General features: G+C 38.1%; 1 protein-coding gene across 1 annotated transcript in view; it reads left to right on the forward strand.

Annotated features, from left to right (window-relative positions):
• KPNA3 (karyopherin subunit alpha 3) overlaps window positions 1-10679 on the forward strand; it is a 63648-nt gene extending 52969 nt beyond the window's left edge. Inside the window, exons 13-17 of the mRNA XM_067563085.1 lie at window positions 798-902; window positions 1037-1108; window positions 1218-1380; window positions 2897-2991; window positions 8104-10679. Of these exons, the coding sequence (XP_067419186.1) occupies window positions 798-902; window positions 1037-1108; window positions 1218-1380; window positions 2897-2991; window positions 8104-8202 (534 nt within the window). The 3' untranslated portion in view covers window positions 8203-10679. The remainder of the gene's footprint in view (window positions 1-797; window positions 903-1036; window positions 1109-1217; window positions 1381-2896; window positions 2992-8103) is intronic.
• The last annotated feature ends 4012 nt before the right edge of the window (window positions 10680-14691 follow it).

A 14691-nucleotide genomic window follows, 5' to 3' on the forward strand; every position in this document is an offset into this window, starting at 1 on the left:
CTAAACATTTTCTTAGGATGAGGGTTTTCTATTCATTTATAGTTTTATATGGAAAAATCAGATAACTTCTGATGTGAATTTCAACAAATAGTATAAGCAAAAGCCCCCAAGTAATTCATGGCATGTTTGAGTTCAGTTCTGCAGTCAAACCTCTGGTTCAGTACGGTTTTATTTAACTAAATATGAAAATAAATACCAAAGGCCAGAGGCTTAATTATACTATCTCTGGCAGTGCAAAGGGTCAGAAAGTGGGTGCAAATATAACTGCAAAATGTATTTGGGGGGCCTTAGTGTAAATGAGACTGGCCCAGCGAATAATGTACTAATTGTGTATTTAAAGTTCCAGACTTTGACCTGTGTCTTTAGCTTTCACTATGTTGCAGAATCTTGTACTGGAAACACGACTGCATTACAGAAGCTACTGGGGGTGGAGGGATAGGGAAGAGGAGATAGAAGTTCTAGCACATTGGATAAGAAAGACAGAAGGCCCTGGGTGTAAGTCTGGCTTTTTGGTACTTAAGTGTGTCATTTGAAGGCCTGTATGGTTTGCCAAATTGAAACCATAGTCACAGAAGCCAGTTTTGCTCCAAAGCTCACTGAATGCCTTTGATTTTTTTCATGGAATAAGTGTTTCTAGGACAAGGAACACATGGTGGAATAGGTTGATGAAGAATTGCTGGACTTATTTAAAGCTTTAATTTTGTGTCATTGCAGTTAATATGTAATGCTTTTTAGCCATCTATAAAAAATTAAATTTCTTTTAAAGAAAGGTGGTTTCTCGTTTTGTCTGATTGTAGGAAGCAGTTTGGTTCCTTTCCAATATCACAGCAGGAAACCAGCAACAAGTTCAAGCTGTAATAGATGCTGGACTAATCCCAATGATCATACACCAGCTGGCTAAGGTCAGTCAAACTGTCAGTTACGCAAGTTTGTCATCAATCTTTTTATAAATCTGACACAGCGAATATCTGAGTTTTAATAAGATTTATAGATGTTTGCTTGCTAATTTTAATGAACTATCAATTTTACCCTTCAGGGGGACTTTGGAACACAAAAGGAAGCTGCTTGGGCAATTAGCAACTTGACGATAAGTGGAAGAAAAGATCAGGTATGTGTGGCTGGCTCTCAGGTTGTTAAAATAGAGTGTGGTGTTCATCATATATAATTTGTATATAATAAATCTCATATAATTCTGAAATTATTTTTCCCATATTTAGGTTGAATATCTTGTACAACAGAATGTAATCCCACCATTCTGTAATTTACTGTCAGTAAAAGACTCTCAGGTGGTCCAGGTAGTCCTGGATGGGCTGAAAAACATTCTGATAATGGCAGGTGATGAGGCTAGCACAATAGCTGAAATTATAGAAGAATGTGGAGGTAAGATTTTATTTCTGTTATGCTTTTTTAAACTTTAATTTGCTATGGATCACTTTGTCTTCCTTCTGAGCCAATGCAGTACTTAAGTCAGTGTTTCTAAAATGTGGCCACCAGTGAATTTTTTTGTGGCCTGGGTGGAGATTGGGGAGGCAGAGCAATGGCCCTCCATGCAGCACCCAGCTGTTGCTCTTGGATGTGCTCCGTGTTTGCTGGCACCGCCAGCCCTGCGCTGTGCAGCCTTCTCAGGGGCTCTGGGCAGCACCTCTGGAGACACATGGGGCCGGTGTGTGCAGGACCAGAGGAACCTGAGACTCCACAGGCAGCTGGTGAGTTCCCAACCCCCCTTCTTGGGGGTGGCAGGGCTCAGGCTTCAGCCACGGGGTGGTCACCAGCATGAATTGGTGGCTGCACTCTGAGGCCATCAAAAATTGATTGTGAGAACCACTGACTTAATGCCATGGACACATACCACATACACCAGCAATTGGTTATGTGGTGTTTGAATAAGTGGATGAAATTGTCAGAAAGGGAAAAAATACATCACTTTGTAGCCATTGTGGGTTTTTTTATTTAGTGAAATTTGTTTAGAGGGATTTTCATATTGGAGGACACTTGGTGGTGGAGTTGGGGTGGGGACACCAATGTTATTTCAATAGTAGCTTTCTTTGCCTCCTTCTGATTTGTTTTAAAGAGAGCTTTATTTCCACCCAACTTCTTTCTGTGCTTGATCCTGCAGAATCACTCATGGTTTTGCACCAGTCTATTGCAGTGGGAATGAGTGTCAGTATTTTGACTTCCCTGCAGAATAAAATAGGAAGAGAAGTTGGGCTTGAGGTAGCAAGTCCCTGTTTAAACATGCACCAGCAATTTAGATATGATGGCAAGTTAATTTTTCAGAAGTAAGTTAGAGATATATGAATGTCTTAAACTTGGCATCTTGGAAAGGTTTTTCCCATGTACTTAAATTTCTTGCTCCAAACTGAAGTTATGATTTTAAACTACTGTAGGTGTGTAATTCTGTCACCTTGTTTGCATTTCACTATTGGTATGATACGCTAATGAGGAACCACTTTTAGCATGCCAAGATGTACAGTGTCTGGGACAAAGGATACATGCTGTACAGCAGAAGTGCACAAACTTTGCTTAACTCAAAGCTTCACCTAACTTGCATAAAAGGGAATAGACTGTAGCAGCCCTGGAGGCTTTTAAGAAGAGGTTTGACTCAGTCATCATTAAGGAGGGTGGCCCATGGAAACATTGGCCATGCTGAAATCTATAGATTCCACAAGCCACACCTCTGTCTTAAAGATGAGGATGGCAACTTTGTGGAAAAGTTCTGGTTCATGTTTGGAAATTAGACTCTATCTTGACCATCCCTGTTCTCCAATATGTCTTGAGGTACTGATGTGGCTCAAGGTAGTGTTTTCTTATGTTCAGAATGCTAACCTACAATAACCACTAACAAACTTCATTTTAAATCCATTGAATGCTTTTATTCTTGCTGTCATTTGGCCAGGTTTAGAGAAAATTGAAGCCTTGCAACAACACGAGAATGAGGACATCTATAAACTAGCATTTGAAATCATAGATCAGTATTTCTCTGGTGATGATGTAAGTACATTAAAGAATGCTGAGTGTCTGATTATGGATGTATAAAGTGTCTGATGTGAATGCTTTTTGTACTCCATATTTTAGTTTAGTAACTTACAGTATCAATGTTATTTCTGTCATCCCCATTTATGGACATGGGTTGTTCAAAGGATACTTTCCTATCTTTTTCTGTACAGCTTGTCTTAATTTAAAGCTTATGAAGACACTTTCTCAACCCTCCCTTCTCCCTCTGTGGCTTCCTTTCCTTCTGTGATGTCTTTGACCTCTATCCCTGCTCTTGCTCCATCTTTTTCAGTCACTTCTTCCACCAAGAAACTGCTCCAAACAGACATTGACTAAGACGGGCAATCAGTTTTTTGCCTAATAAGTCAGTCAAAGCTAGCTCACACTATACCATCTTCTTTTAAAGTTGAACAGTTTATGATTAGAAGAAAATGTACTTGCAAATTGAGTTATACATAGCTTATAGAAAAATAGATTTGTATTGGATATTATGATTAACACTGTACTGCCCTTAAAAATGGTTATATGCCAGCAGTTCTTCAGATTACCACTGTAGGAGTCACATGTCCTGTCTAGCAAGCCATGAAACCATTCAAAACTGTTAAGGACTGCATGTACAATCCTAGAATTCAATGCCAAGGAAAAGAGGTCCCTACACCATTACTCCCTCAGTTCCACTCTTCCTGCTGGCTTTTGTGGTCACAGTACCAATCTATTTTCACTGTGCAGGATTTAGCTAGCACAGATTAAATCAATAGCTTTTATGGTGATTAATATTTTATTGGACACTTTTGCCCCAGTGGGATTTTGTTATAATTGCAGGTATAGCAACAGTTGACTGCTTGGTGGTCTTGTTCCTTCAAAATATCAGTTTCCAACAATCACATCACCATGCAGTGTTTGCTCAAGATGTGTTTACTCAATGACTTTGCGGCTTCTTCAGAAGATACACTATGGAATCCTTCCTGTTGGAGTTCTTGTAAAGAGAGGAACTTTTTCCTGGAAGCCCTGGGATTTGAGTGGATTGCTTCTACACTCTAAAGATTTTGAATTGGAGGCTCTAGAACCAAACAAAAAGGATCCAAGATTTTTGAGTCTGTCCTCTGGACATAAAGCAGCTGAACTGTTAGAAGGAGGAGGGTGAAAAATTGTTCTCCTTAATCCCTGAGGATAGGACAAGAAGCAATGGGTTTGAATTGCAGCAAGCGAGGTTTAGGCTGGACATTAGGAAGAACTTCCTAACTGTCAGGATAGTTAAACACTGGAACAAACTGCTAGGAGAGGTTGTAGAATCTGTCATTGGAAGCTTTTAAGAACAGATTAAACTAGACCATTCCTGACAGGTGTTTGTTATTACTTAGTCCTGCCTTGAGTGCAGGGGAGTGGGTTCCTTTCAACCCTAAACTTCTGATTCTGTGCACCTCAGATTATAGGGAATCCTAAATCGTTGTCCAGAGCATCTGAAAATGTGTAAAAGTTCAATGGATTTGCATAAGAAAAAGAACCAGGAAATAAGTAGTCATATCTGAAGATTGGTTTGGGTTCAGCCTTGCCTAGTGCATGCAGTTACTTCAAATCATAAAAGATTAGGATTAGAAGGCACCTAGTCATCTAGTCTGACCCTCTACTCAAAGCAGGACAAACCCCAACTAAATCAATCCTGGGATGTCAAAAGCAGTTAGGACTTCCTTAGATGCTGGGTGTTTGGATCAGTTGCCAGCACTCCCTGGTCTTTTCAATTGGATTTATTGGTCAGGTTGGATCAGTTTAGCTTATCCTCTTTACTTTCTCATAAAATCAGTCTCTCCCTGTGGTGGCATCCTTTCTTAGTGAGAAATCACTATCTCAGAGAGGTTTAATCAGTCATGATCTTGGTTCTGTTGGGAGAAGGAGCAGCCACAGAAGAACAGAGTTGAAGGCTCTGAAGCTGCTGGATCTGTATCTTCTGGCATTGTTACTCCTGCACCTAGATATTTTTTGTCACTCTGGCCATCTTCTGCTCCTGCCTGAGGGAGTCAGGTGTTTCAGAGTAAGATGAATATCCACCTTCTTGTTTTTTGTCCTCCTTGGGCGTTTTGACTCTCATGGGCTCCAGTTCTTCCTGATTCAGGCTGTTTTGGAGAAACTGTTCCAGCCAAAAGGGTGAAGGAAGACTGATATCTAGGTTGCCTTTCCCAAAGTGTTCCAGACCTTCAACAGAATGCTGTCAGGATGAGAATTGTTCAGTTTCTGTCCTACTGAAGGATCTGATGTCAGAGTAACAGGCTGGGTGGCATTCATCAGAAGTCATCTCTTCCCCCCACATTTTTTGTCACCTGATGCCTTCTGTCCTTGTCTTCCTTTGAGGGACTTAAAGGCATTTAGGATCTAGTAGGTAGGATGTCAGTGTCTGACATCCCTCTTATTTCAGTCCATAGTAAATCATGCTAATTTGACCTTCTGGGTTTGAAGGAGCAGGTGGTGGTTCCCACAAAGGGCTTCTAGATACAGTAGTAGATCTGCTCTGGAATCACCTAGCTATGGTGCAGTCTGTTTCAAGGAAACTTAACTCTTGTTGCCAGATAATTAGAGGCTTAAATTCCTTATTCAGCATCTTTTCTTAGGTATTCGTCTACAATCTGCAGCCTCTGAGAGATTTGTCTTCAGCTCTTTTGGATAAGGAGTCTATAAAGTTAAGCCATTTACATATCAGTCCTAACTTTGGAAGTGCCAATTACCAGGCATGGACCTATTGTCTCTGCAAGGAAAGTTTCTGTCCACTAAAAAAAGTCAGGCGAAAAGGTTCTTCTATTTCAGACTCTGTATAGAGTCTTTAGCAATGACTGTGATGGTTCTGAGTCAACTTTGGTTGATATGAAGCAGGTTGTGTTCCAAAGTTAATGTAAAAATGGTTTACCTTCTATGGATGCTACTACATTTAATTCAAAACTAGGTGAGATTCTGGAGAACTTAAAGGCCACTAGGCCTCTAATTAAAGTTGCTGGGATTGCCTTGAGCATCCTTCAGAAGGAAGTGTGCCGTTTTAGATTCCCAAGGTACACCATCACCATTATTTTCTGGGGTTTCTCAGACTCCGTAAAAGTCGTAGGTTGGACATTCTGGAAAAATCCTTTTGTAGCCATCTGACAAATATTATCTTTAGCTTCAAGTTTTTCAGCTTCTTTTCAGCTTTTTCAGGGCAGCAGTTTTGAAAATTCAAGAGGATCTCAATCCTGTCCTGACTTCTGCACAGTTTAAAGACCATTTGTGGAGATGATTTTAGGCATGAAAGTTAGTCTCCAAGTGGCTGGGTCCTGACAATCATTGTATAAGACAGTGAGTCAGTCGGGGTGTTTTTTTTTTCTTTTTTTTCTTTTTTTTCTTTTTTTGCAGTTCTGTTATAACTTTGCTGGATTTTCAGTATCAATATGTCTTAAGAGTCCTCTGTGGAGCCACAAAATAAAGGTAGACAGCACTCTTCAGGTGATTATTTAAAACAATAGTTCAGGTGATTATTTAAAGCCAAAATCGTATTCTGCCCCTTTTAAGGACCAAGGTAAAACAAACCATGCCCTCCTAGCAGGATTACATACATGAGAGGAAAAGAATCTATGCTTACCTCACCTGCTTGACAACACTAGGACTTCCAGCTCAGGAACATCTTTTTTTTTTCTTTCCCTATCCTTGTAGAATGTCCTCTGCTCCCATTTTGGAGGAAACTGGAGACCACTGATTCACTCTGTGCTGCTAACCCCACCTTATTCCCTTGTAGTTCCCTGCAATAGGGGCAGACAGCTGTGGTCCTTTTCTTCAGAAACCAGACTAACCCTCTGCTGATTTCCTGAGGGATGATAGACCCCTTGTACTAAAGAAATATCTACCTTAGCATGCTGCTTTGTAATGTCTCTGTAGAAGACGACAGTTCTGCTTGTTGTTGTTCAGTCACTCTTTTACAAAGCATTCTATCAATTCTGAATCCAGATTGGATCCTTGGTTTGTGAGAAAGCTCCAGTTCTTCTTAATTAGCACTCAGCCTTTCTGCTGAGGATTGTCGCTGTCTCTGCAGAGCTTCACTGGGATCCATTAAGACTAATAAGCATTGTCATGAAGGATAAAAGGTTATATGCCAGTAACTTGTTCTCCAAGTGTATTCTCTGCAGATCTACAGGCTTTCTTCCTCCCCTCTATTTAGTAGTTAGAGTTTCCTGAAGTAGAGAGGGACTGAAGGCTTTTAGGGGGTCAGCATTCTAAGTTTCAGAATACCAGACCTCAAAGTATGTATATATGCATCCTCAGATGGCCTTACTGCTTTGAATGATTCAGTAGCTCATAAGACATGGCATGTGGCTCCTGCAGTTTGATTTGCAGAGCCAATACATTCAGAACAAATATGAGCAAGTAACCTTTTCCTAGCATGCTTACTGCTACTGCCAATGGACTATATGCTGAAAATAATTCTAATGCTATTGATAGTTTTAGCCTTCACTAGAAACAAAATGTTACCTCTGTGCCTAACTTCTAAAACCCTGAGCGGGGAAACTGAATCATGGCTCTTCTTTATTGATGGCTTGCATGCTACACCAATAAGACAGCTTAATTTGTTTTTCTTTTGTAAAATACAGTATATTCAACTGGGAATTTGAGACGTTTATAAAATCACTGTGAAAATAGCTTAACTTGAATTGTTCAGAATCCAAGAGGAAATACTGATTACTTAGGAACTCTTGTCTGAATTTTTTTATGAGCTATAGATAAAAATCAGTTTAATACAATAGGTAACCCTGAGAAAAGCACAAAACTAGTTTTAGATTTCACTAGTAGTGATTAGCTGATATACTAGAAAACTGAAATTTCAATCTGAATTGTGTACCTAAAAGTCTCTGCTCTAATTAAGTGGTAACACAATCAATAATGATTTGATGCATCTATTTCCTTAATGGCATTAGAACAAAGCATGATTTTTCTTTTAAAAAGTTGTATTGAATTGGCTAAAATTATTAGCATTTCACATTTTAGTAACAAAATATTTCAGCTGGTCAATATTTATGAAGTATTTATACATGCTTGTATGTGTAAGACTTGTAGAAGAAATTGGCTTTGTATGGATTACTTTTTATTATATTTTTACAGATTGATGAAGATCCCAGCCTCATTCCTGAAGCCACTCAAGGAGGTACTTACAACTTTGACCCAACAGCCAATCTTCAAACAAAAGAATTTAATTTTTAAGTTCAATACAGTGCAGCTTCTCTGTCCCACACCAATACGAAGCACCACCAGATGGCTACCAAGTGAAAATAAAAGGCTCCAAGACACACACGCCTCCTCGTTTTGATGCTTCTAAAGCAAGCCATGTATCGGTCACTTTGCAGTTGCCAAAAGTCACTATCACGTGGACTGTAGATGCATATGCATGATCTTCTTAAACTGTTTTAGAATTCTTTTTAACAGTCCCAATTACCTTTTTTTTTTCTTTTTTTTTTCTCCCTTTTTCCCTGGTGCCACATGCTGACAACCGCAATCTGCAGTTTTGTTAAGAATATTTCATAGTGGTGGCACATCTGCTTTCCACGGAAAAGTACTTCTTTGGAAAATGGTGCGCTGTGGATCAAGACACTTTGGTATGATGCATACATTTTGGAAGACTTTACAGGGGCACAGTTTGGTCTGAGCCTCCATCGTCCTCCACAAACATATTTTCATATACTTTATGTGGAAGAATAGATTCAAAAATGCAAGCCAAATGAATTTCATTGGTGAAACTGAAACAAAAGTAACTTACACTTGGCAATTGAATTAAACAGTTAAGTTTAAAAAACAAACTACTTCATCTATCAGTAATTGATGTGTGTTCATTAACTGCCTCAGAAACCAGGGTTGGAGAATGAACTGTAGATTTGGACTGGTAAAGCTTTTGCCGTTATATCTAATTTTTGAGAACAGCGAGCCCTATTTGACCACTCACTTCAGCCTGTGTGTTCCTGCTGTTTTGAAGTAATCAGATGCTGTGCATGGTATTTTACCTGAGCTACAACCTGTTATGGACTTGAACTTCTGTTTAAGCTGAAAGCAAGAGTCATTGACTAGAAAAAAAAAATCTGTCCAAAACCACACATTGGTTAAAAAGAATCTTGCTTTCAACTTTCAGTAGTCAGTATATTTCGTTTTAAATTGATAATTGGATAAGGTTGATTTATATTGGGTTTCAACTGTGGAGCTTTCATGTTTACTGTAATTTAGTCTTAAACTATTTTTTACTTAGTAACCAGTGCTTATGATGATGTGGTTGGCAACAAACCAGCAGCTATTTAGAAGCGTCATAAAAGCTTCATTCTTGGAGTATTGGAAGAGTAATTCAGAAATTAGTCTGAAACCAGATTCATATGACTTTAAAAAATTACAAACTAGTTGATGTGTGAAGCTGTTTAGAAGCTGCAGTTTTTCAGCATACGCGTGATATGCGGCACACATTAAATAACTTTAGATAAGCTGGTAATGTGTGAGGTTATTGCTTTTGGAAAGTCATCTGGCCCAGTTATTTTCAAAGGGATTTGGTTTTGATGAGATGAAGATGAATAATTTGAAACTCTATAAGCTATCAAACACGCTGGTTTTGTTGCCGTTGTTTACTGGGTGTAATTTCCCAATGCATTGATGTGAAGGGATAGAAAAATCTAAACTAATTTAGTTATTGGATGTGGGTTGTATTTACTGTGATGAAGATAAGGACAGATGCCATCAAAGCTTTGTGGATCAGCTGTTTTTTCCCACGGATGAACAACACATAGCAGGTGTGCATTCATTAAATATATATCTGCCAAGGTGGAGCCACTTTAAAGAGTGAGTTGTCTTGTATCTTAAATAGATACAAGCGTATGTTTAAAATGCAAGATTTTTACTTGCTAGATAATCTGTTTTAATATAGTGGTTTGGCCTCTGATTATTTATAGGTTTTATAAATTTTAGAATCAATATCTCTTTAAGGTGGCTCAGATTTTTCAACTCTTGTGCACATAAAATTGAGTTGAAGTTCATTGTGCCTTTTTTCTTTTCCCAAAAGTTGAGTTGAAGCTTCATATGGTAACTGCATCCTATTCACATATTATAGTCTAAAATCTTTAAACTGTGTGGTGTTCGCTAAAACTAAACAATATAAAGTCAAAGTTAGGTAAGGTCACAAGATTTTATGAAATTTAAACTAGAGTTCCAGCAGATGTTGTGAACAAATCTTCCCCCTCTTAACTTCAATTTACTTCTCTATATATCATATAGACTGACAGCTACCCTTTTCAGCCTGCACTCGCTATTTTCCTAGAGATTACATTAAAATTGAGATTACATTAATGATTTTCCACAACTGTGAAGATCTAATTTTTTTCTTGCACTCAGTGCATCACATTAAAAGTGAACATCGTAGAACTGAGTAAAGCACTACAAAGCATTTGCTCATTTCTTTCTGTTGTGACCTTATCAGCTTTTGATTGGGATTGCACCATTTCATAGTTAATAAAGGAAACAAAGTATATTGCTGCACTTTTAAGTTTTCAGAAGTGTTTAAAAATTACATTGTTTTTATTATTTTTTTAAACTATCAGTTAAAATAGACTAAAACGTTCTTTCAAAAGAGGCATCTAAATGTGTTCCTAATTTTGTATATGGGCTTAGGTTTTGTAACCAATAAAAAGCTGCTATCAAATACTATAAAACATGCAAGAACTTATTTTGAAAACTATGAAACTGTCTTTTCAAATTGATTTAAGGGTTTTTCTGTCTGACCAAATTTTAGTTAGAACTCCACATCAAAGTTTGAAGTATGTTACTTAAACAAATAAAATAAGCTAATGCAGTAATCTCTGAAATTTTGAATAATGTTCTAGTATGAAGTTTTATATTTGCTATGGAGTTGACCATCCAGTGGAGGAAGGTGGTATGACACTCATAGTAAGTGGTGCGAAGGCAAAAGTGATGCTTTTCAAAGATGGCCAATTGTAGCAGTTTTGTAGTTACAGAGGAAGAAAATTGCAGTAAAGCTAAAGGCCAGTTTATTCTGTCTGTTTGAGTCAAATGGCATGTGTGCATGATATACATTTATGCTAAATTAGGGAATAAATTAAAAGCAATTCAAATTGGAAAGCAAGCAGACTTTTCCCATAACAGTTTTTTTAACACCGTAGCCAGCTAGAACTTGCAGAAGACTTCCTTTCTAGGTCGCAGGTATTTGTTCTACCAGCTTATTCATCACTTCTAAAGATTTAATAGTATATTAAAGATCTTATCTTATTCTTTTCTTCTGAAAATTTTACCCTTTGGCTTTTATATTCACTTAGTTCAGACAAAACTAAGTCCCAGAAAAGTTAAGGCATTTGGGGACTGTAAGTCCTACTGACTTTCATTTTTGACAATGTGACTTAGGCTCTTAAGTCATTTAGGTGCTTTTGAAAATTTTACCCTATAGCTGTTAACCATACAGCTCATCGTACTTACAAAAATTTTGAGAGCTACTAGGTTAGGATTTGTTGGGCAATGTTTTTACAGAAAATGTCTTGTCCTTTACAAAACATCTTACAAGAATGTCTTCTTTTTCAAGGTGACATAGCTCTTCAGTTTTGCTTTATGAATCTGTTAAGCAATGGATGCATGAGGATATGCATTGACAGATGTGTGTTTTTTGTAAATCTCAGAGGAGTTTGTCAAGTACTTCAGGTCCCAAATTTGACCTTCTTATTCTAATATGATGCAGAATATTAAAAATAGATATTAAATCCATTAAAAAGCCTTCTATCTAGAATAGTCTAGTTCAGCTGAGTTCCTCCTTTGGTGTTAGTGTTGCAGTAGAAGTGCACCTTTTTCTGAGCTATTGATTATACTTATGGTCGCAAACATAAATAAGACAAATGATGTATTAAACTGGAAACGGAAATATTTGCAAGATGAAAGTGTAAAATTAGTAGGATGTGGGGGGTATATTATTCAAGTTTCTAAAACAGTATGAAATCAATACAGGTTGTATTTTATCATTCTTTGCTTTTGAGACACAGTTGGCAAATAGAGATCATCAGATATACAAAATATTTTGGATTGTCTTGTCTTTGTAAAACTAGAAAATTTATAGTTGATTTCGTTTTGCTTTTTGATGAAGCTTTACCATAAACTGTTTGGTGATATACCTAAATACAGTAGTTGAAGTAAATATATGCTACATCCCAGAAACTTTTAGAAGAATGTTATTGTTGCAATGTCAAGTAATCAAGTTATGAAATATGAGAATTTAGGTTGGATGTGCAAACTTTAATTCTGCTCCCTTGTCCATATTCTTTGATACAGTTTTAACTACATGGTCACATACTACATTTTTCCACAGTATGCCTCATTTAGTGAATTGCTAAACTATTCAGTATTTCTCTTTATCGTCCATGTTCAATATGAGACCCTAGGCTTTATTTACTACATGCCATATAAACCCTGCACTGATTACATGAATTTCCTTATGGGTGTTCCTGTGGTGCTCTCAGCCATCATATCTGCATGCTTCATGAACATTAACTTAATCTTCACAACACCCCAGTGAGATTAGGTGCTAGTGTTTATCTCCATTTTACAGTGGGGAACTAAGGCACAGAAAAAGGTTCAACTTCCTTAGCCTTCTTTCTAAAACATTTGGATGCCCAACTTGAAACACTTAGGGCCTGATTTTTCAGAGTACTTAGCATTTTTATAGCACTTTATATATTCAAAGCACAGCTCTGTCAACTTCAGTAGCAGCTGTGAGCACTCAATACTTTAACAAATCTGCCCCAGTGTGTCATTGGGCACCCAGAATATAGGGAATACACAAGTTAGTGACCACCTATGAAATGTTTGACTTGACCAGCATCATAGTAAAACTCTGGCAAAGGCAGGGATAGAATGCAGTTATCCAGGGCAACATTCAGTTGCTTTAACCATGAGACAGTCCTTTCTCCCTGGAATCCGTTGCTTTGTTAACTACACAGCTTCTGACTTCTGCACCAAATGAAACGGGTCCTACAGAGAGCTGCTTCCTTTACAATACAACAACCCTGATTCATTCCCAGAGCACCTCTGGTCTGCCTCTGTTCCTATCTGTCCCTGACTCCTGCAACTCTATTCTCAGTCTTCCTCCAACACATCATCTCTCTACATTCCGGTATGGAGCTTGTTCAGTGTAGATGGAATCTCTGAATTTATCTACTAACCTTTCACAAGGCTCATCTATATTGAGCATGTGCAAACAGATTTTTCAGAGGCTTATAGCTTGACCAAATGTTGGCATTTTTTCATGAGTACAGAAAAAGGCACATCCCTGTCACCAGAGTAACCTCCTGCCAAACTTCATGCTGTGGAGCAGGGATTTGGAGGCACACCAGAGCTGCTGAACGTAATCGTTGTAAGAATTTGTTTTAATATAGGCAAAATAATGTTTTTACCCATAACCTTGTTTAGCTAAAACTTTTTAATTTTTTCTACAGTTACATGAGAATCTCAGCTTTCATATTTAAGTTTTCTGGCCTTTATGGTTGCAGAGAGAAACTTGAAAACATTGATCCTAAAGGCTCAAAATGCAAGACAGTCAACTCCCCCCTTCCCCCTAATTTATTATTTTTAAAATCTCATTACTTCTCACTGGGGTGGGATTGGGACCTCATTCATGATTTTTTGTAGGTTTGGGGTTGATAATACTGTTTAATCCTCTCAAAGCCGAAAAAGTGATCTCTCCATTTCTGCAGTCTGATACACTTACCTGGAATTCTGGATCATTTGCTCATAGGTGAGTCGCAGGAGCACACACTGATTTTGGCACTGAGGATACCTGGTATCTCCTGCTTTTCCTTGTTCTCATTCAGAACTGGTCAAAAGAGCAAGTTGCTGGAATAAGACTAAGTTGTTTCAAAACTCAGTCTGAACATAGAAACCAAGATGGTGATGGAAGGGGCAAAAAGTCTCAACATTTCTGAGCGCTGTACGGTCTGTCATGAGGGCTGGTCTACATGTGGAGTTGTTCCTGATAAACTCCATGTGTGGACACTTTTATGGAATAACAGTGTCCATACACAGAGTTAACCAAGAACAACTCTATGTATAGACCAGCCCTAAATTGTCCCCAGAACTTCTAACAGTTAAATGAGGAAGTCTGGTACATTTGTTAATAATGGACTTTCAATACCAACTAACACTTTGGACAAGCCACTACAGTCACATACAAAAGATGTAACTCTATTTGTAATGTTTCAGTAGCTGTGATCAGTAGAAATTACCCCAGTCCTCTGGTAAAGGCTTTTGAGATCAAAGGGTAACTTGGTGGCCTCAGATAACCCCCCTCCACCTAAGCAGGGCTTCTGCAATCACTGCTGTTCTGCCTCCCAAGTGTGTTCCTTCTGTATTTTACAGACCCATTTAAAAATGACTAGGAAAAGGATACAGATTTTGTCATGAGTGAATAGCTGATTAGAGACCAGATGGGTTAGGTGTAATACCTTTTATTGGGCCAACTTCTAATAAAAAGATACTCTAATTTTTATCTTCTAATTAAAGAACCTTGTCTCTAATATCCTGGGAACAACATGGCTACAGCAACAAAGCAAGCAAGATCTCTAGTCTGACCATCTATTCCTCTCCCACTCTGCTAGCCGGAATCCCTCAAACCCTGGTGAGTATGAGTCTGGTTTTTTTGAAAATGAGGAACCACGCTCTTCTGTTCTA

This window comes from Emydura macquarii, unplaced genomic scaffold, assembly GCF_026122565.2.
Source record: "Emydura macquarii macquarii isolate MOO-44397 ecotype Brisbane River unplaced genomic scaffold, CSIRO-AGI_Emac_v2 contig_2473, whole genome shotgun sequence".
Taxonomy (NCBI): domain Eukaryota; kingdom Metazoa; phylum Chordata; order Testudines; family Chelidae; genus Emydura; species Emydura macquarii.